The 22,034-nt window shown below is 36.7% G+C and overlaps 1 protein-coding gene and 1 long non-coding RNA gene across 2 annotated transcripts; one reads left to right on the top strand and one right to left on the bottom strand.

The window, feature by feature from the left end:
* The first annotated feature begins 840 nt into the window (after positions 1 to 840).
* On the top strand, positions 841 to 1,911 carry LOC120471497 (uncharacterized). Its single transcript, XR_005620815.2, has 3 exons — positions 841 to 979; positions 1,166 to 1,249; positions 1,350 to 1,911. It is a non-coding gene; the product is annotated as an uncharacterized LOC120471497 (long non-coding RNA).
* A 1,204-nt stretch (positions 1,912 to 3,115) lies between these two features.
* glud1b (glutamate dehydrogenase 1b) lies at positions 3,116 to 20,380 on the bottom strand. The gene is made up of 13 exons (XM_039661331.2): positions 19,751 to 20,380; positions 15,619 to 15,699; positions 15,385 to 15,440; positions 14,794 to 14,857; positions 13,343 to 13,437; positions 8,856 to 9,035; positions 7,268 to 7,405; positions 7,034 to 7,171; positions 6,861 to 6,941; positions 6,653 to 6,776; positions 4,875 to 4,966; positions 4,414 to 4,476; positions 3,116 to 4,062 (listed from the first exon to the last, which is right to left on the bottom strand). Exons 1-13 carry the CDS (start codon positions 20,145 to 20,147, stop codon positions 3,943 to 3,945), a joined length of 1,629 nt encoding a protein of 542 aa, XP_039517265.1. The 5' UTR covers positions 20,148 to 20,380; the 3' UTR covers positions 3,116 to 3,942.
* Positions 20,381 to 22,034: the final 1,654 nt, after the last annotated feature.

Genomic DNA, 22,034 nt, shown 5'->3' with positions numbered 1-22,034 from the left:
TAATTTGCTTATTTGAGAAACAAGTAATGATCTTGAATAGTTCTCATTCATTTAGTAAATGTTATACTGCTTTAATTTTTTTTTTACAATTTTTGTTCAAAATCCCAAATCTCTCCTTAATTTAAATTTTAAATCCACCATTTTAATTGTGGTCACCAGTGTGGCTTTTCATGTTAGAAGTTTGTGCAAAGCATATGAAAAAAAAAATCAATAATCCTCCAACCAAAGTAGTTAAATTATTTTAAATTCACCTCCATTTCCCTAGATTTTTAAAATTGTAATAATGCTCTCCTTTAAATTTAACTTTTGAATCCAAGATTTTCAGTGTGGTCTCAGACTATTGGACCCCATTTTTTTTTTTTTTTTTTTTTAACTTTCAATCAATCCACCAAACATAAAAAAACATTCTTTAGTATCAAAATGCATAATACAGAAAAAGACCACAGGACAGGACAAGACAAAGGATCACAAATGATTCCAGATGTTGTAAATCTCAAAAACCAAAGCAGTCATGGTAAAACCACCAACAGCTTGGCTTCATTTTATTTCATAATAAATTCTTCATCTGCATCCTTCATGAGTCACGCAACCCTGTATTCTCTAACAACAGCGAAAGCTAATATTTCCAGTACTTCAATAGTAATGTGTCTGATGCCATGCCCTGAATACAGTATACAAACACTATACGTCTGGCCCTGAGGGGGTTACTGTTGAAGTTGAATGGCTTGTTTTAGCAGTTAAATGGGTTGATGAAAACTCTCCCCAGCTAAGAATGCTTCTTTAATGTTGAAATGGAGTGACAGAAATAAAGAATGCTATGAGTTTGAGTGGGTGTTACTCATCCAATGCTTTGGGGTGTGTGCATAGAGTCTAAACACAACAGCCTATAAGTACGCACATCTCTGATGCACACTCACAGTTCCTGACTGACAAACAAGAAACATGGACAAGAACGTGGACATGATTATCGACAAGGCTGGTAAGTCAGAAACATATTTGATCATCTTTTTGTTCTTTGGAAGGTTACATTAACTTGAAATTGATGTCTGAAAACCAATGCAACTTCTAAGAAGTGGCCCGTGCTATTAATTTCTGTAATTTACAGCTAAACTTATACCTTGCATGTACAGACAGCATTATTAACTCTTGTAAAATGTTTTACTAGCTGGGGTGGCCAAGGAGAAAGTTGGAGCAATGATCGGAGGAGACAAGAAAAAGGCAGGAGCTGCAAAAGACCAGGGGGAAGGAGGTAATATTTTGCTTTTCTTTTAAAAGGAGCTATTGGGAAGATAATCTAAACATATTCACCCAGTTTAAATCTCTCTGATCAATGCATTCTGTCTGCGTAGGCATCGGCGGTATGTTGAGCGGTGCGGTCGGCAAGGCTGCAACAGACGCTGCAGGCAATAAGGCAGCCGAGCAGGCGCTGGCCTTTGGGAAAGGCCTGTTGAAGTAAAATTGAATATTTTAAACATGAACTTTTACTATCTCACTCACAGCTGTCTGCCAACTGGACCCCATCCATCTGCAATTATACTCTAACTTTCAACATTGAATAATACTGTATGTATCTCCAGCAGTCTAGAAATGATGCCTGAAGCAGATAACTTTCTGTATACGTCTGTTTTGCACCTTTTTGAGCTCTGTAACTTAAAAAATGTTAAAGTTATTTGTATAAAAAAAACTTTCAGAAATAAATTATGGAATATTTAGATGATGTTAATAAAACTATCAGTGAAAGAAATAATTAAAGAGCAATTGCTGTTAGTGGTTGAGTTTGTTCAAGTTTGTTTATATATTTTAACCATCTTTTGAAATGTTTGACATGATTTCTGAAATTGTCAAACTGGATAAAATGTTTTAAAATGAGAGAAACATCATGGAATCAATAAAATCCATTGCCAACACTCACTGATGTTTGTTCTGTTGTTTCCCCACCAACGTTATGTCACTTCCTTGTGGGAATCAAAGAAGTGTTAATGAACTGGTTTTGGTTAAAGGGATATTGGACTATACCTCTTAAAAGAGATCTAGTGTGTTCCAGTCATGTTGATCATATTTAGGAGTTGAATGCACTTGAATGGCACCAAATATATACGTAATTTTCTTTGAGTCACATAATTTTAAAATAAATAAATATTTTCTTTATAGTAAAACTAGCTATGTTGCATGCTCAAAATAGTATTGTACAATATATACAATACAAATAATTCAGTATACAAGACCTTCACAAACAGAATAAAAATTAATAAGTGAAGACCGAAATCATCTTTTTTATATCCCCATGTTACGGACCCACTGGGGATCATGTTTTACAGTTTTACCTGATTTCCAGCAGTTAAAGGGCGACAGATTTGTCACAGTTAACTTTTCACTGTGCAGATTAAAATGCTTTCCAAGTTATTGTTAAAGGGGTGATCAACTGAGAATTCAAATTTTCCTTGAGCTTGACATCTAAGAGGTTATCATATTATAAGAATATCCTGTACGTTTCAGAACTGAAAGTGTCCTTGTTAGTCCAATAAAATCTTTTTTTGACACCAGCCACAGCAAACGACTCGTTTTTCAAAGTGGGGAACTATGACATCAAAGAGGATAAAACACCACCCCCGCAGAAGAAGATCAACGCCTACTTCAACACGTCCGGTTTAGCCCCGCCCACCGATTCGAGCATTACACACATAGCTAAATAACATAGGCCTGCCTACCTCGCGTTCACAAACGGGGTCGAGAGTGAAACTCATTATAATATGCAAAACTGTTATCCACTCACAGCAGTAGGTGTTTACTTCCAAGTCTTCAATGCGTCTTCAACGTCTTCAATATTATATATATATATATAATAATAAGTGAAATATAATATATAATAGGTGAAATATTGCCAGAACACTGCGGAACGCAAGACATCCACTAAGGCTGTTGGTTCGTTCCTTTAATAAAAACTGAACAATAACTATTGAAATTGTTATGAAATATTTTAATTAATAATATATCCTAATTATTATTTATAATGGGAATGTAACAATTAACTACATGCTAAGAATTCATTCATGTGGAAATGAAGGAATGTCAATAATATGGTGACACTGAGAAATGGATAAAAATGACAACAGAATATATATGATGGTTGTTTTATTCTCAACAAAAAAAGGCAATATAAATTTCCAAAACATAGTTCCAGATATGGGTGCAGATAAGTTTGGTGAGCAACTTCCTGCTCTCCTTTAAGCACAAGTGCCCCAGGCCCTCTAGGTTTAAAACATTAGCTGCATGCTAACAACTATCTGATCTCTAAAAGTTATGGGGAATGAACTGCCTTGGATACAAAAAACATTGTTAGCTAGCCTAGAACTTCATTACATCTCTAGACCAAAACGGCTGGGTTTTCCTTTGTGTGATGTAAATTCATGGCATTAATTATAGTGACAAAGAAAATAATTTCTCTCAGTATAAAACTCCCACTCACATGTGTAAGGCATCTTTAATACTCTTCTTCTACTGTAGCAATAACCTTGTACAACATGACAGAACAAAAACACAGCATGTTGAAGTGATATTTTAGAGGAAGCCAGGGCCAATATGACAAATCAACAGACATTTAAAATCAGCTGCATTTGAAGAGGATCACATTAGTTTACCACAGATAAAAAAGGGACAAAATAAACAAGTTGCAACAAGAAACTCTTGAGAAACCCGATTATTGGTGTCAGTTTGTTTTGAGACCACATCATATATACGTAGCAGTGAAACTTGCAGCATCAGAACAGAATAAACCACTTAATAGCTCTCAAACTCATGGGGACGGAGATTTCGAGATATGATAGTGTGATGGTGTTATAATAGAGGTTAGGCTGAAGGAAATTATACTTAACATATGTTAAGAGTTGTGAAGAGGGAAATTGAGAGGTTTTTGTCTTCTTTTTGCAAAGGGAATTGTGTCATTTATGTAAAAGTCAGACCAGCCTCATTGTACACCTTGAAGACCTTCTCGATGGCATTGACGTAAGCTGCCGTCCTCAAATCCAAGCCCAGGTTGTACTTATTTGCTGTGCGCATAATTTGCTGCAAAGGAAAATATTACTTCATGAATACAGGTTTGACTACATACATGCATATTTACAAAGCAGAAAAAGCATCAATAAACATTGACAACATCTGTGCAATGGGCGAGGTGAACTTCTTTGCACGGTGATCATTTCACACAATCCAAAAATGAGCCTAGAGCGAGGGCTGAACATTACAACGATTTTTAACCGTTTCATGGCAATACAACTCTGTTATAAATCAGCTGAGAGGGAATAAAGAGCGGTTCCTGCTCTACCTGTTACTGTTTTACAGGCAGTGTAACCGAGTCGTTCTATGGGCGTCAGCTTCAGCTTGTATAATGACCCTTAAGACATAAAAATAACTTACCCTGGCCGACCTCTCCATGGTGTAGGCAAGACCAGAGTGCACAATGTCCTTCTCAGAGGCTCCCTGTGTCAAACACAAACCCATCACATTAATGCACAAACTTGACATCAGGGTTAAGAATCGCAGGTCCTAAACAGAACTCAAAGCCTTTGTTCACAAAAGCCTGTTTTGTGTGTTTTTGTTAGTTTTTTCAGAAAGTATCTGGTATAATTTTAAAATCAGCTAGCGTAGTGATTGTATATGCATTTGTATGTGCATGCATACGCATGCATGTGTGTGTGCACACACTTTTTTATTTTTTTGTTTTAGCTGCTACCACTACTATTCACTAAATGGATTTGAAATGGTTATGCTAATTAATACAGATAAATAATAAATAACTAAATTGAATCTAATAAAATTAATGCATAAAAAAAAACATGCACACAAGGCAAAGAATGTAAATCTTTGTGGACACTCACAGCTACGCGGGCCTGGAAATCAGCAGTAGGGACAATTGGGATGGGGCCGCCCTGCTTTCCAAACTTCCTTTCAAGACTCTCTTGCACAGACACTGGAAGAAAGAACAAAAAAATAAAAGGTTTGTCATTTATCAAATTCCCTTCAGCAGAGGTTGAAAAAGTGCACCCTTAAATTGTGCTTTTATGCATTTGATCAAATATCAATTACTAAGCATACATTTGAAAAATGTTACATTTAAAAAAAAAAAAGATTATTTTAAAGTTGACTTTTATGCTACACTGATTTTTCCTAAAAGGGGCCAAAAATCAAGCCACATTTATTTATGATAATTTACTTGTATCTTTATTTAATTATCATTTATTTATGAAATTAGTACCGTCACACTGTAATGTTAGCCAACTTCAGTCACACTGACACATTTCTTCAAAAGCAAACAATTCACAAATCTGACTCAAAATGAGCAAAGAATTGGAGATCCTCGGAACTTGAGTGTATGCATGACTCGTGGTGCGAAAAGTAAGTTAATGCTGAACTTAAGGATTGATTATTGTGCAAAAAAAATTCATATGCATGTCACGACTGTCAGTTATCTGTGAACTAAATCTGCTGTAAAAGGACGAACGGTTTAGGCTCACTGTAATGGTTGAATGTGGACATCGTATCACAATCTCAACGGGGTTATGTAAAATAACTAAACAAAATAAAAGAACACAGATTAATCCCTATGCATCTTCCCCACTGCTGTAGCGGTTTCAAATAAAAAATAAATAAAAATTGCCCTATGTGATGCCTGTTTTTATATTGTTTGTCAACTATATTTAAATACTATATGCAGTGCTGTGCCTGAACTCATTCATATTTTGGTCGGACGTGAACTGAACGTACTGTATTTCTGCCTGATGAACGTTACAGTGAACTTGTTCATTCTGGTGTCTGTGAACGCACACTCTCTCAGTTCAACTTTGTTCAATAGGGCGCCAGATTTCTATAGAGCCTTCCAGGCGAAAACACACTGGCCTTAATATGTAGCATTAAAATAATTTCTGTCTGTGGTTGTATTTGGGCTTTGGCAATAATACAAATATACATGTATATATATAGCTCGCAGCAACATATGAAAAAAAATAACTATGAACTAGTTCATTTTTGGAACTTGTGAACTTAGTTCAAAATTGTGAAGTATGAAATATGAACTGAACTAGTTCATTTTAAAATTTGTGAACTGACCTTTGGACTAGTTAATGTAGAAAGTGAACTTTCCCAACACTGCTAAAATGACAGAATCAATCTTTGGGAATAAAAATATATTTGAAGTGTAATTGGATTTGATAGTTTGGCTCAGTCCCATTCGATTACGTGTAGAGGGCGGGGTTTATGACCTATACTGCAGCCAGCCGCCAGGGGGCGATTGAAATGCTTTGGCTTCACTTTTCAGAACTTGTTTTCAGGACTTTCAGGCATGGCATGGCATGTATAAAGCCAAAATTTAAAAATGTTGCCTTGGCAACAAACAGAAATAAACAGAAATATAATGAAAGTGAATCACAATGGAGTGATACAATGAAAGGGAATCACAAGGGAAAAACAAGACTAATAGAGTTGTGGAGAACATTCTGAAGAGATCAAGATGTTTGTTGGCAGAAATAGCTTTGAATACTGTCTCCGATGCATTCATGATGCAAGTTCAGCGCCACCTCTATTGATTCACGCTGCTACTCTTAGGACGACTGAAGCCGATGGGATGCTGTAGTGCTGTGCTGGAAGTTTAAAAACATACTCAGCAGGTGGTAGTTGGAGTCCCTCTCGTACTTGAAGGTCAGGCGCCCATAGCTGACATGGTTCAGGTTTTTCAGCCACTCAAAGTAGGAGACCGTGACACCTCCAGCGTTCAGGTACATGTCCTGCACATCAAGAAATATATTATTCCAATGTCCATTTTTCTGAAGCACGTCAAAGTTTGAGAGGAGATGACAAATTTCTCTTACTGGAATGACCATGATGTTCCTCTCTACGAAAATCTTGTCAGCATCTGGTGTAGTGGGACCATTAGCACCCTCAGCAATAATCTGAATTTATAAAAAGATGACAATTATATGTTCAGCATGGGTGAAGGACATTTAAACATAAGTTCAACTGGATGATGCAGTTGATGTCAGACCTTAGCTTTGATATTGTGAGCATTCTTCCTGGTCAGCTGTTTCTCTCCAGCTGCTGGGATGAGGATATCACACTGAGCTTCCAGAATGTTTCCCTCATACGGCTGAGAGTTGGGGAAGCCCACAATGGTACCATGTTGCTAAGGAAAAAGCACAAACATATTCAAAAACCAGTCCTGGTACAGAAGGAAAGACAAATTCTCAGAAAAGCGATTGTAAAGGGACCCTTTACTGACCAGTTTGTATTCCTCCAGCTCTTTGGGGTCCATGCCATTGGGGTTCCAAATGCTGCCGTCGATCTCAGCAATTCCCACACATTTGGCACCATAACGGTGAAGGTAACGCATGGAATGCAGACCCACATTACCGAAACCCTGCATGACGGGATAAGAAACTAGGTGAACTAGTAATGAAAACAATCCTGAGAACAAGTTTTTGTGTGTGTGTGTGTGTGTGTGTGTGTGTGTGTGTGTGTGTGGAAGTGGCGCCCCCGTGTGGTTTGATTTAGCACAGACTAGCTCTAGCATTGGCAGTAAATAGAGTGGTGCAGGGATGACGTCAAAACCCGGAAGACTAATTCGCCACTGGAAAAAAAAAAAAACAAAAAAAACATATACATATATATATATATATATATATATATATATATATATATATATATATATATATACACACACAACCTTTTAAAATGTTTGTCTTTGCAAGATTTTCACCACATTAAAGTGTATTTCTGGAAAGTTGTCATGTGCATGTTAAAAGGGGAAATGCATATGGCTGCTCACACTACAAAAGGACAAACGGGAAGCAGTCATTCCAACTCAGCGTAACAACATTATGTAATCAACTCCACTCCCGAGGCTTTGTTTCATACTAATGACTAGGCTCTCTCTTCTCTGCACAGCTCTAAATCCATAACACGTGACAGCATCTTCTCGTCTTCCCTACACATGCCAGTAAATCTTTAAAAAGAAAAATGTCATTTCGTGAGACAGTAATCCTCGAGCAACAGCTGATGAGATTCCCCTCCCCCTGCAGTCTGAGCTCTACGGATTGATTTTAGGAGTTTCCATCACATTGTGGCTTAGATTAAACAATTCATCAGAACCAAAGACTGCGAAAAAAACTACTTTCAGCTTCATTTGCAAGACTAAATCTTAATCCTACAGAATAAACCTGCAGGTTCATAGTAAAGTCAACAGATTTCACAGCTGTAAAGGAGAGCAGTGATTTTCTGTGAGATTCTTACGGCACATGACTTCAAGGAACTGAGATGTACTAAATGCTTATGCAGACATATGACTGACTCTTCCCTTTTAGTGACAAAAACCCTGATATTTAGTCAGCATATAATGCAGTTAATTCAGCAAAAAATGAAAATTCTTTAACCATTTTATCATCCTTGTGTTGTTCCAAAACTGGAATAACTTTATGTGCTACACAAATTTAGAAGGTTTGTATAAATATTAACAATGTTTTTTTCCATAAAGCGAAAACATATTTTGACCAGTAGCAGTCATGTTCCAGAAATAACAAAAAGTAGTCCATATGACTTGTGCACATTTTTAAAAGGCTTCCGAAGTCATAGGACAGCTTTATGTTACATCAGCCTTTTTTTCTTTTGGAGCCCGACAGTTCTTGGTCACACAATAAGCTTTCACTGTATGAAAATGTATTTAATAGGAGCTTTTATTTGTATCACTCCACCATTTAAGTATTATTGTAGAGAAAAAACTAGACTAACTATTACTATACAGTAGGAAAACTAGTTAAAGTTAAGTTGAAACTGTCAGTTTAACTTCTTCAAATGGTCCTCTATGCACGTACCTGAATGATGAAGGTTTTGTCAGCAAATCCAGGGGTCAGGCCCAGTTTGCTCATGTAAGAGGCTTCATTGATGAAGTTCTCAATGCCATGGAAGACTCCACGACCAGTGGCTGAGATTCTGCCATGGATGCCTCCCTGGCTAATAGGTTTACCCGTCACACAGGCGTGGGCATTGATATCCTACAGAAACAGAATTGGGCAAAATTATTAATGTATTATGCTTTCTACCACAGCAACACATGCATTTCCAGACATGTACATACAGTTATTTCAGTTAGTCACCAAGGCAACATTTCTCACTTTATGTACTGCAATATTGAACTAAAATTGAAAAAGTAACCACTGTAAAAAAATATATATATATACAGTATATATATATATATATATATATATATATATATATATACAGTATATATATATATAGATAGTCAAAAACACAAACTAAACTAGCACGGTTAAATAAAACTAGCTATAAAAATAAAACAGAACATATAAAAAAATAAAACTTTCAAAATATTTCGGCATTCGGTTTTCAAGTCCACAAAACAATAATATTTTCTAGTAACATTTAAAAATAAAACAAACACATTCAGTACTATTTACCATTACACATTCATAACAGTTTGTAATGTATACATCAATGCGGAACCATTAATGGAACTGAATGTAATCTAAAACATTCAGTTCCCATATTGTTTTTTTTTTTTTTTTAAATGAAACCAGTTGGGAATAAAAAAAAAAAAAACAAGTTCTTGGTTGTCTGTTCCTTATTTAAAAACCACAAGCACCAGTCATGGCTGTTCAGTTGGTAGGACGAGTACAACATGATACACCGACAACTAGAGTTATTGCATTGATGTGAAGGGGTCATATAATGTTGTAAGTGTACGTGAGAGGGGTTGCACACCAAATGCAGCTTGCAAGCTTCTCCAAGGACAGCTATTGTAGCCCTATTTGTCACTGAGGAAACGGCAATGATATAGACCTGTGCTCTACTCACAGATGACGCATAACAGCGAGTGGACCAGGGCAAAGGTTACTGCTGGAGATGGACAATGACCTAATTATCCTCCAAACAATTGTACACACATTTTGTACACAAAAAAACAAAATGTTGAACATTCCATCAAGATGATTTGCATGTCTGAGTCAAAGCTTATTCAACATTTCCCTCGACTGCCACTGTGCACAAATCTGCTGAACTGAGACTGCAGTATTACGAGGAATGAGGGAGATATAAAAAAAGATTGGCTATAGAAAACTCTGGCTTCGTGTGGATGTGGCCATAGTGAAGATCAATTATTGCTCTTTACAATACTCCACAATACTCAAAACTCAAAAATACTACGGTCCACTGATACTATCAAACATTTACTGGTCCCTTGCAGACAGATTTTACCTTGTGTTAGAAACACATCAGCTTTGGACAAAGCAGCATTCATTATAACGAGACCATTTTTAATTTGTCAGTAGTACTGGTTCATACTGGATATATAATTGTTTATGCTCATTTCCCCCATTTTTAAATTTTAAACCAGTGTTGTTTAGGGGCCATTTACACAACACATTTTTACATTTTTATATTTTTATGTTTTGGCCGTTCATTTAAGTGACAGTGTTTTGGGGGAATGAAAATTTAATTTTGTTAAATTTTTTAAAATGCGTTTCAAAGTGATAATATAGTTATCATCTCCGTGTAAACTACAAAAACGATTTACATGCAATTTGTGCAAACAGTGACGTCATGCGCATGCATACGTGTTCAGACCATAGACTGTAAATAAAGACAGACAGCAAATCTACGTTTCCTTCCACTGTAGAAAAACGAAGCCAAAAATATCCCAGTATTGGTGGCCGTTGCCATTTACGTCATTTGAAGCCAGAGTCTGCACAGACTCAAATCGCATGCACAGCTGTCAATTATGACGTTACACCCCTTTTTAAAGCATCAAATTAGTAACTAAAACCAAGCTTAATGGAAAAACAAACACCTGAACATTCATTTGCATGATAAGAAGAACTACCTAAAATACAGTGTTGTGCCTGACCTCGTTCATATTTTGCGCGAACGTGAACTGAACATACTGTATTTCTGCCTGATGAACGTTACAGTGAACTTGTTCATTCTGGTGTCTGTGAACACACGCTCTCTCTGTTTAACTTGTTCAATAGGGCGCCAGATTTCTATAGAGCCTTCCAGGTGAAAACACACCGTAAACAGGCCTTATTATGTAGCATTAAAATAATTGCTGTCTGTGGTTGTATTTGGGCTGTGGCAATAATTTTAAAAAATATATACCGGTATATAGACCATTTCACAAGATGTAAACAACACTGGTCCAGAAGCACTTCCTGATTCAGTTTGTAACTGTTTTCTTTATTTCACATGTAAAGAAAACATCTTAAAGATGTTTGTTTAACTTTTTGATTCAGTTTTAAATGTTCTGTTGGTTGTATTTTATCCCAGCTTTTATGTAGTGTTAAAAAACTGAAACAGGAAGTGCTTCTGGACCAGTGTTGTTTACATCTTGTGAAATGGTCTATACAGTATATAGCTCACAGCAACATATGGAAAAAGAGAACTATGAACTAGTTCATGTAGAAAGTGAACTTATCCAACATTGCTAAATTAACAGAATCAATCTTTGGGGGGAAAAAATATATATATTTGAAGAATAATTCATTATCGATTATTTTGATTACATGGATTAGGCGGGGTTTATGACCTATACTGCAGCCAGCCGCTAGGGGGCGATTGAAATGCTTTGGCTTCACTTTTCAGGACTTGTTATCAGGACTTTCAGACATGGCCTGGCATATAAAAAACCAAAATTTAGAAATGTTGCCATGGCAACAATAATAAATTAAAGTTAAATAGAAATAAAAAATTTAAAAAAACTTAAATTAAAATGAAAACTGGAAATATACAATAAAAGCACAATTGAAATAAATACTATAATGGTATATAAATTATACTAAAATAAAACAGATTGATTTATTTTTTGTCATCTAATGCTCACTTAAAAGCGAATCTTTAAACGTGCCATTTAAGAAGACTGTACAAAGTAATCTTTAGAAAATCTCAAAATGAAAATTAAAGGGTTAGTTCACCCAAAAATGAAAATTCTGTCAGTATTTACTCACCCTCATGTTGTTCCAAACCTCTATGTGTTTATTTGTTCTGCTGAACACAAAGGAAGATACTTGGAAGAATGTTTTAATCAAACAGATCTCATTCCCCATTGGCTATCATAGTAGGAAAAAATACACACTATGATAGTCATTGGGGAATGAGATCTGTTTGATTAAAACATTCTTCCAAATATCTTCCTTTGTGTTCTGCTGAACAAATAAACACATAGAGGTTTGGAAAAACATGAGGGCGAGTAAATACTGACAGAATTTTCATTTTTGGGGGACCAAACTTTTAATTTTTCATACAATACATTAATTCCAAAACACACTTATACGTGTAGCATACGTGTTTTATAATGTTTTATAAACACTGATTTTTTTTTAAGATATAGACAGGGTCTCAAATATTTCTGTGCTTGTAGCACATCAAATATTAAGGCTACAGAAAATGTAATGTTACATAAAATTCTATATTCTTAAGTCCAGTTGTCTCTAGGACTCTTGAGACTGGACTCTTGCCTTCTTCAGCCTAACTTGCATCTTGCATCCAAACACCCTTTCCATGTCTTTTCAGGATTAGTAAAGCTGGATATTGTTTAACATAGTCATTACCCTCCCTTTTAAAAGTATATATATATATATATATATATATATATATATATATATATATATATATATATATATATATAAAAGAGCAAGACATGACCATTTTTTGTTGCCATAGTGACAGTGCTAGCACTGCATTAGGGGATGATGTAACCATAATAAGAGCCCACTAGGAGAAATAACCCCGACCACAAGCACCATAGCAAATACAGAGAATAAGAGACAGAAAATCTGTACGACGAGGCCATTTCATGGTAATCTACAGCCTCTTTCTGCTTCAGGCATCTTCATCCTCCAACTGAACAAGCTGTCATCCAGAATCATATCACAAGAAGGAAAAACACTTCAAAATATGCACATATATAATAAGAAAGCAAACTGGTTGCTATTGTCCGTCCAAATAAAGCTGCGACTTATCCATTTATTAGGGCACAAAGGTAAACATTGCACAGGCTGTCATATAGATAGCTTAACACTAAAGACAGACAAACAAAGTGTGTACGTTCCTGATAAAGCTAAGAAAAGATGAAAGATTCACTTCTTATATAGATCTCTGCAGATTATCGTTTTTGTACTTATTGCTCAAAAACCCATTATGGGATATGCTTTTTAACCTTTCACTTTTGTTCAAAGAGGCTAGGCATTAATCTACTGGTGATAGCAAGGTAAAAACATCAAGAGTTTTATGTGTATATGGCATGATTAATAATTTAATAAGGTGTTAAAAGATATGGACAGTTGCTTACAGTGTGGGCAATAGTGTTAGCATAGGTGTCAGCGATCCAGGACATCTCTCTCTCGCCGGTGCTCATGTCAGGGGCGGGTACGTCAATGCCAGGTCCTGAATGGAAAGAATAAGGAAGGAAGAGAGGAAAGAGATTGTCAGCTTTTGCACCAGCTATCATGAGCCATGCTAAATGTACTTAAATATGAAAGCTTGATTGTTTGCACATCTCAGGGAAAAATATTTTAGGATGCAATGCAACAAATGATCCGAGTAGGCAGCTTGTGTTGTTTTATTGGAGAGCTGGAGTTTCAGTTCCCTGATGTTGTGAGAGCATACCGCCCTTCCCCCCACAACAGTGCCAGTTGCTTTGGCCAGGGAAAACAGGCAGGCATCCAGAAAAACAGCTACACGAACAACCCAACACCCGGAATACATTTCCAAAAACAGCTCCAGAGGGGGCAGGGAAGCAAACAGCGGGGCATATTTTTGCCAGCACCATGGTACTGAAGGTCTTCCGGGTTAAAAGAGCAGGGAAGTACAGCTAATATTTCAACGAGGATTTCCTGATATCTCCAGATTGGGGTCTGTATTTTTCTATTGAATGTTTTTAAAAGAAGTTTGTGTCCACCATTGCTGGATGTGCATTAATTTAGAGTAAAAAGCACAATTTTACAATTAGAGCCCGACCGATAAAGGATTTTGAAGGCCGATATCGATACAAATATTTGTTGGTTTTGAAATCTGATATTCCGATATATATTTTTTCAGAAACGTGCAACAAAACATTAACAGATTTCCCTAACATTAGTTATTTGTAGTTATGTATGAGTTTTAACTCAAATAATATGATAATGCATTTTAAAAAGTCACTCGTTTCTTTTATTGTCGCAACAGAACAGAGGAACCAAAGCTCATTAATGTTAACGTTAGCCGTCTTCCACTGATGATAGTGGCATTAACTAGCTTTGTGGTTAGCTAGTCTATGATGAGCCATAATTTAGCAATGGATAACGTCATACTGCAAATTGTAAAATTTACATTTTCAATATAACAGGCCAAGGAGAGAAGATTCGTTTCATTGCTATAACTGTCACGTGCTTTTAAAGAAATTATTCAGTCACATTGTCAAAAGGACATTGTTAAAAGGACAGTCAGTCAACTACACTGTGACAACGTAACGTAATTATGACCAGCTGATTTATTTTATTTTTGAAATATTCATTTGTCGGCCATTATAACTGCCGATACCGATAGTTTGGAAAATGCCTAATATCGGCCGATAATATCGGCCTGCCAATATTTACAATATGCAATATTGTAATACAATTTAAAAAAAAATTACACTTACTCCAGTCTTCAGTCACATGATCCTTTGGAAATCATTCTAATATGCTGATTTGGTGCTCAAGAAACATTTCTTATTACTATCAATGTTAAAAACAGTTGTGCTGCCTAATGAATCAAACTCACCAATGAATCCCTTTTTGGCCAGCTCGATAGTGAATCTTCTTGTGATTTTCTCCAACTCATTATCCTGAACAGCACAAAACAAAAAATCTAAATGTAAATCAAAAAGTGCTTCTCTGCATCAATCGTGTAATGCTATTTTTCTAGCATTACACAAAATCAAAAACGGAAACACCACATTTCAAATGAAAGGTCTTAGTGTTAAAATCAGTCATCTGAATGATCAAACAAATAAAGAAAATGAAAAAAAATAAGCAGTATCATAGCAAGTTCACCTACAGTATGGAAATAAGTAGTAACAGGGTAAAAGGAAACACTTTCACTCACTTTAGCACTAAGGCTAAGATAGACAATAAACAGAGCAACAAAGATAAGATCTAGATATGCATGTTCAAACATATTTATATTGTGGACTTCATTATTCAAGACTTCATCCAATCAGGGAACAAGGCCCATTTAAAAGAGAAAGGAGGACTGATGGTATGAAATGCGTTTCCACTTCATCAAGCACATGAAAAAGGCAAACACAGCCCACAGAGACGATAAAGAGTTATTTTTAGTGCTCAGAGTCTATACATGCGTGTTTGTACTTACAGAGTAATTCCTGGGGTTGATTTTCACTCCAGCTTTTGCTCCGCCAAATGGCACATCTAGAAGATAAATTATGTGTAACCTATTAGTCTTTAGATTTTATGAACAAATATAACAACAGCTTTTTAAAACAATCTATTTGAGTGCAGGAGAGAGATCTAAAGCACAATTCAGATATATACCAAGTGGAAAATTCACCCAAAGATTTTGAGGGAAAGCAAACCCTTCCAAGCTTACCAACAACAGCACACTTGTATGTCATCAAAGAGGCCAAAGCTTTAACCTCATCCACGGACACATCCATGCTGTATCGGATACCTGAAAAGGAAAGCAAAATAACCCATGAAACTGGACTTAATCACAGCCATTTCAAGTCAACACATTTCAAGTCGAGTCAATTGGTTACTAAAGCCTTGGCAGATATTGCCTCTACCGACTAATGAGGATCAAACACCAAGAACACACACAATGGGCTTAAACAAACAGACACTCTGTAGCTATACAGACTCTTGGCTGGTGTTGCTAGCTAGCGGTGTCTTCATGCTGAATTGACTGAAGATAAACAGAACAGAATACGACAAGATGTCGTCAGACTTAATGAACGACTTTGCGTATAATTAGACAAGAAAACATGTGTAAGACGTTACATTTCAATTTCAAACAATGCAGATTAAAAATAAACCAAGCTTAGACCGTTCTGAGATTTTACGTGGATTCACCGGTCCATATTAAAGGACACAGGTCACCTTTTCCAGCTATGCAGCTAAAACTCCAGCTCAACGTCTGTGCTCTGGTCACGCTCCATTACGACAGGTGCTACCATCACTTCCTTCTAAAGACTCTGGCCCCTTATGTTGGTTTCCTAAATCTAGCAACAGCACATGTGTGACCTCAGAGGACAGAGAGACTGTCTTTAATAAAGCATACTGCTACATATTCATATGCTATTTTAAATGACAAATCATTTCGTAACAATGAATATATAAATTTGTTAATAGTTGAACAGCAATGAATGTATCAGGTTTACAAGTAGATCTTCATTATTACTTGTAAGTTTAACATGAGAGCAAAAAAGTTCCCAGTGCAGATTACGCTCATTTTCGTGAATTCACCACGCTGGCGTGCAGAAAGCTGCTTGGTTTGACAGTGACATGAATATGGACCTTTTTTGCATGCAAAATTTCACTGAAATTTTGCTAGTGACCACACTTTAATAATGCAAGATTAAAAATACACACAAAAAAAAAACATACACTGGGATTCCATTGGACCATTACATTTCCATTCATTCATGATTGCGGGATAAGGATTGCATGAATATTCACTATGAAAATAATACAATGAAATAATAACTTTAGAATTAACCACCTTGTATTGCCAGGTTGTAAAACAGGATAGTGCAAACTACCTAAAAGGAAACATGGAACATAACACAAGGAAGTACATGATGTTCTGTCTGACCTGAAGAGTTAAAGGGTATCTGAATGTCATGTATCCTGGGGGAGAGTCGTGAATTTATGGGTGTTCAGGCTGTACTGACACGGGCAACATCATGAATCTTGATTGATTGTGTGAAAGAGTGTTGAGTCTCTTGCAAAAATGCCACATGACCTGTGCCAAACGCATCGATCCCTTTTACTTTTAACATAAATGACACTGACATTCTGCAAAAGGAGTAAAAAAATGAGACTGGGAATAATTTAAGGGTAATTTAACGACTGATTTGGTCACAATGTTTCTGTAAATGCAGATGAGGATGCCTGGCCCAAACGAGCCAAATTATGTGCTTTAATGTTTAATCGTATTTAATTTCATACTAGTGGGAAACCTGCCAATATACAGGCCAATAGATGTGGAACTAAACCACTTAACATGATGTTTTATTGCTGAAAAAAAAAAATCAGAAAGATAATCAGCCCCTCTAGGCGTCGTTTTGTCTGCATCTAAAAGCTCACCTGCTGAACAGATGTGTTTTTTTCCGGCTATAGCTGAAATGGTCTACACAGAGAAGGGAGGGGGAAATTGGTGCGAGAGATGGCAGGGGCTCTTCAACTGAGGAATGACTCAGCACTGATCACCTACCGCATCCAACGGATGAAAAAAAACAAACAGGAAACCTTTCCAGCATCTCCTCAAATCCACTTGTCAAGCCAAATGTGCTTTATCATAACCAGGATGTGCACTTTCTGCATTAGTGTGACTCACGGCATGCTTTTTTCCCCCATTACACTGCATAAAGGATGCAGCCAAAACGTTTCTGCTGATCTAGTGATTCTGCAATTCACGTGCATGACTTTGGCAGATGAACCTAATGTTTAAAAAGCACAGAGCCATTAGCTGACTGTGTGTTCTGGATGAATTGCTCTGGTACATTATAATCTTGTCAATTACATACGGATAATGTCAATCACAGCACTTTTGTCAGTGATTTGAGCCAACAAGATCAAAAGTCTGCATCACATGAATGATTAAAAGAGCTGCAACTGATGTCAAAAGATTTGATAACTTGCGAACATTTGCAAATTTTAACTACAAACCACCTGAATATGCAAAATGATTGACAAGCAGCAAGTGTTTCTGATTGGCTGGTTCAGATTCATTCAAGGTGCTTTGTGTCTGCCAAACTTTAAATGGGTAACCTTTCACTAATGCAATATTTGTAGAGACATTTTATGCGTGACATTCAAAAATGTAATACATTTGCTAGGTTTGTGAAGAGATAATGATCAATCAAAAAATGTTGTGCTGAGATGTTTAGTAAGTACTATTATTAAAAAGGAAATCAGTATCTTTCAGATTGGGAAGATGTGGCCTTCAAGATTAAGGATTATTATGGACTCACTACAATAAACAAGTAAAAAGAGAGAACAACATCTCATTTTCCACACACTGCAGAAGATTTTAAGTCAAACAGACCCTATACGCTTTCATTATGTTATAATGCTGCATGACTGCCGTCACATTAATATCCTTTAACATAAGAACAAATACACACTGGTGTTGAGTTAGATGTCTCCAAGCAAACACTACTCTCCTACACTATACATGATTTACTCTGTAAATGTGAGCGGAGTAGCCCCATCATGCAGATGACGGGTCAGAATGCCGAAGCCCTACCCCCATTACCACCCTTACAACCCTCTCTCACGATACATCACCTCACAAATCTCCCACAATGCAGTGCCATGGTGACATCTCCCCCTCCCACTCTGCACAGCCTCAATCTCTTGATTGACCACGGCTCCTTAACATCTGCTGTTAAGAATGAAAGTGATTATGTGAGCTTCAACGTGATTTACAATGTGCCTAGCATGTCTGTAAATCACAGAAATGAACGGGTACGGATCACATATGCTTTTGTTTGGGCAGAATATCGATTGCATAACCTCCAACTTTCAGCTATAGCACCAAGGTAAATGTTTATTAACCTAACATGAATGAACCTAACTGAATGACATGAAAGATCCTTAGTTAACACTCAGTTGACTTGAAGCAACTTGTTTGGCAAGAGGGTAAAATCAGTTGCAAGGTAGTATAAACAGCAGAAACTGGGCTGTTAACATTAATAACCTACAGTATAAACGTGCAGGCAGCATATTCTGAGGGCAAACAGAAACAGCAGATATCAAAAAAAAAAAAAAAAAAAAGGAACAAAACAAGGAACACTAAAGCCCCATAGTCTTGCTAGGGTCATATGATTGACTCATGTTATTTCATGTGAAATGTGAAGTTTGATAAAAATCTCCAACTTAACCACACATGTGAAATTTAAAATAATAAAAGACAAATATCTATTATTACTGTAAAATATAATATTTGGTTTAATAGTAATAATAAACTTGCACATTAACGAATTATTATTATTATTATTATTATTAAGAAAAACACAAGCACGAGTGCTATTGAACTGAATATCGGCTGTGATCCAGCCATAGAGGTCTTCTGCGAAACTTTTAAGAAATATAATTTTCTGTTTTGGATTTTAGCTCATGCTCTCTATTGAAACACTTAATATTATGTTTGTAAACTAAAAGTTATTTTCATTTCATCCGGTCCGTTATTTAAAAAGTTCCTGCCCACACTTCTGGCTTCAACCCTCAGGTAATACATAGACCTGTGCAGGAGCAAAGTGTGTCAAGGTGATTTATTACTGACAGGGGGACCAGTCAAATCTAGCCAAATATTTCAAACATTTTAAAAAGAAAGAAAAAAATAGAATATGTTTGCAATTCATTACCTCCACCACTGTTCACCACAATTTATTACTGCAAACCACTGCAAACTGCGGTGAAACCTTGTTGCTCAAAACACATGACAACCGATCTATTTATGCCTTATTACTGCACGATATAAATCAAATATCTCTTACCTCCCTTGCAGGGAGTTCTGTGCTGGCTGTGTTGTGCCCGGTAACCCTCGATAACCTCCCATTCTCCGTTGTCTCTCTTGATGGGGAAGGACACGCTCAGGACGTGGTTGCAGGGCTTGATGATCTTGAGTATCCCCCGCACACGGTGTCTCTTCTGCTCCGGCGTCTCCCGGGTCTTCAGGTCCTCCACCAGCTTGTTTTCGACGATAGCAGCGCCGCGATCGAAGAAGCCCTCCACCATCCTGAAGAAGTTCGGGTCATCTTCCTTCTCAGCGGCATCGCTGTAGTGACGCACCCTCAGCAAAGACGAGGAAGCCGGCAGAGCGGACTCGACGCATCCCGAGGCCAGAGCGTTTCCCGCTCCTCGAGTCAGCAGCTCCCCCAAATACCGGTACATCGCGAAAAGGGGCTTTGAAAGTTACGGTACAATGGAGAAAGATGAAATTAAAGGATGATGGGTTATCGGCGAGGTGAAAAGGGGAAACGAAAATGGGGGTAAATGAACGAGACGACGGGAGCTCCTGAGCCTGCCTCGTTCAGTGTCAAAGTGACAGCGCTCATGCCGTCTCGCGCTTTAAAAGGCAGCAGCGTGTTTAGAGGAGTCGCGCGAGCAGACGGAAGGTCACTGCGTGTCAGGGAGGAGGAGGAAACGCACGCGCTACTTTTAAAACTCTTATTATTTCAGCTATATTTTAATTTGATCTTATTAATTAATGTATTTATTAATGACTTTTCATTTAGAAACATTAATAATACACATTCATAATTTTATATGAATTGCAAATTTGCAATGGCAAAGAGTTTAAAGTTTTTTAATAGAATCAGAAATGTAAAAAAAATAATAATAATAATTAAAAAAAATATTTAAATGTGATCTGGGAGAACAACATTTAAAATAAAATAAATATATGCTGTTAAAATTTTGCTGGATATTATTATTATTTATTTTTTAAATAATTGACAAAAAGTCCATAGCAATTATAGCACATATTGTTTTTTCATACACAAAAATGTATAAAACTTGCACACATTATTATGTTTTTTGTTTAAAAACAAAACAGTTTTGTACAGTAGCAAAACCACAAAGCAAATCAAAGTCCTTCCAGTTTTTCCCTGCTGTCATCTGTACACCAGTCTCAAGGTCATTGCTAAATTAATGAGTTCCTGTGATTTTCAAAATCAAACAACTGAATAAATGGTCAATAAAGTTTATTAACAGAAATATTTTTATGACACACTAATAAACCAAATAGGCCTTTACTTCCTGTCCTGTTGATCATCTATAGGCTTGCTTTAAAGGGATGGTGCACTAAAAAAGATAATTCTGTCATCATTTACTTTACTCACCCCCCCCCCCCCCCCTTTTCTTACTATGGAAGTTAATGGCTGCTGCCAACTGTTTGATTACCAACAATCTTTAAAATATATTCTTTGAATTCAACAAAAGAAAGAAACTCATACAGGTTTGGAACAACAGTTTATTTTTGGTTGAACTATCCCTTTAAATGCAGGCCTCTCCTCCAAGCCCCTATTTACCAGCTAAAGTAGCAAGACCACTTTTGACAGGAAACCCGAAACCAAAACTGCTGTTGGTTTTTCTAACCAAACAACAGCTGATTGATTTCTGTGTTTCCCTATAGAAACTAAATTATAACACACACTCAGATCGTCTTTAGCCATACAGTATTGACAATATGGGGGAAGCGTTTTGCTGATGTTGAATTCACAACAGTCTAACCTTTACACTGAGCTCACATTACCCCAATGGACTCTGCACAGAAGATAAGATTACGATTGATCCCCATGGAACCTGGTACAAATTGGCCCCAAGCGTGGTTAAGAAAATAAGCAAATATTAACTATAAGCTTTAAAAGGAGTATTTGCGGAGTACTTGTCATCCATGGAACCTGATGGCCTCAAGTCTGTTTAAGAAAACAAGTAAAGCTTTAGAAAGGAGTATTTGCTGAGTATTTGTTATCCATGAACATGATACAAATTGGCCCCAAGTCTGGTTAAGAAAATAAGCAAATGTTAAAGGGATACTCCACCATTTTTTTTTTCATATTAAACTATGTTATTCCCTTAACTAAGACAAGTTGATACATACCTCTCTCGTCTCAGTGTGTGCACTAACTAGCCCAGTTCATTCAATATGGGCCAGGCAGAGAAGCGACCAAACACCTCCACGTTTTCCCTATTTAAATACAGTTACTCGAGCAGTGTAACTCAACCCAGGACAGTGACACAAAATAAAACGTTGAGCTTTTCTAAGTTTGTAAAATG

This window comes from Pimephales promelas, chromosome 17, assembly GCF_988280905.1.
Source record: "Pimephales promelas chromosome 17, fPimPro1.hap1.1, whole genome shotgun sequence".
In the NCBI taxonomy this organism is placed as follows: domain Eukaryota; kingdom Metazoa; phylum Chordata; class Actinopteri; order Cypriniformes; family Leuciscidae; genus Pimephales; species Pimephales promelas.
The sequence above is the reverse complement of the archived record's forward strand: the minus strand, read 5'-3'. Positions and strand labels throughout refer to the sequence as shown.

Excerpts from the sequence above, each read along its gene's own strand:
- glud1b (XM_039661331.2), bottom strand. The coding sequence starts at position 20,147 with ATGTACCGGTATTTGGGGGAGCTGCTGACTCGAGGAGCGGGAAACGCT. Across the intron at positions 15,700-19,750 it reads CAGAACTCCCTGCAAGGGAG|GTATCCGATACAGCATGGAT; the intron begins GTAAGAGATATT and ends TTTCCTTTTCAG. Across the intron at positions 7,172-7,267 it reads AGCTGGAGGAATACAAACTG|CAACATGGTACCATTGTGGG; the intron begins GTCAGTAAAGGG and ends CTTTTTCCTTAG.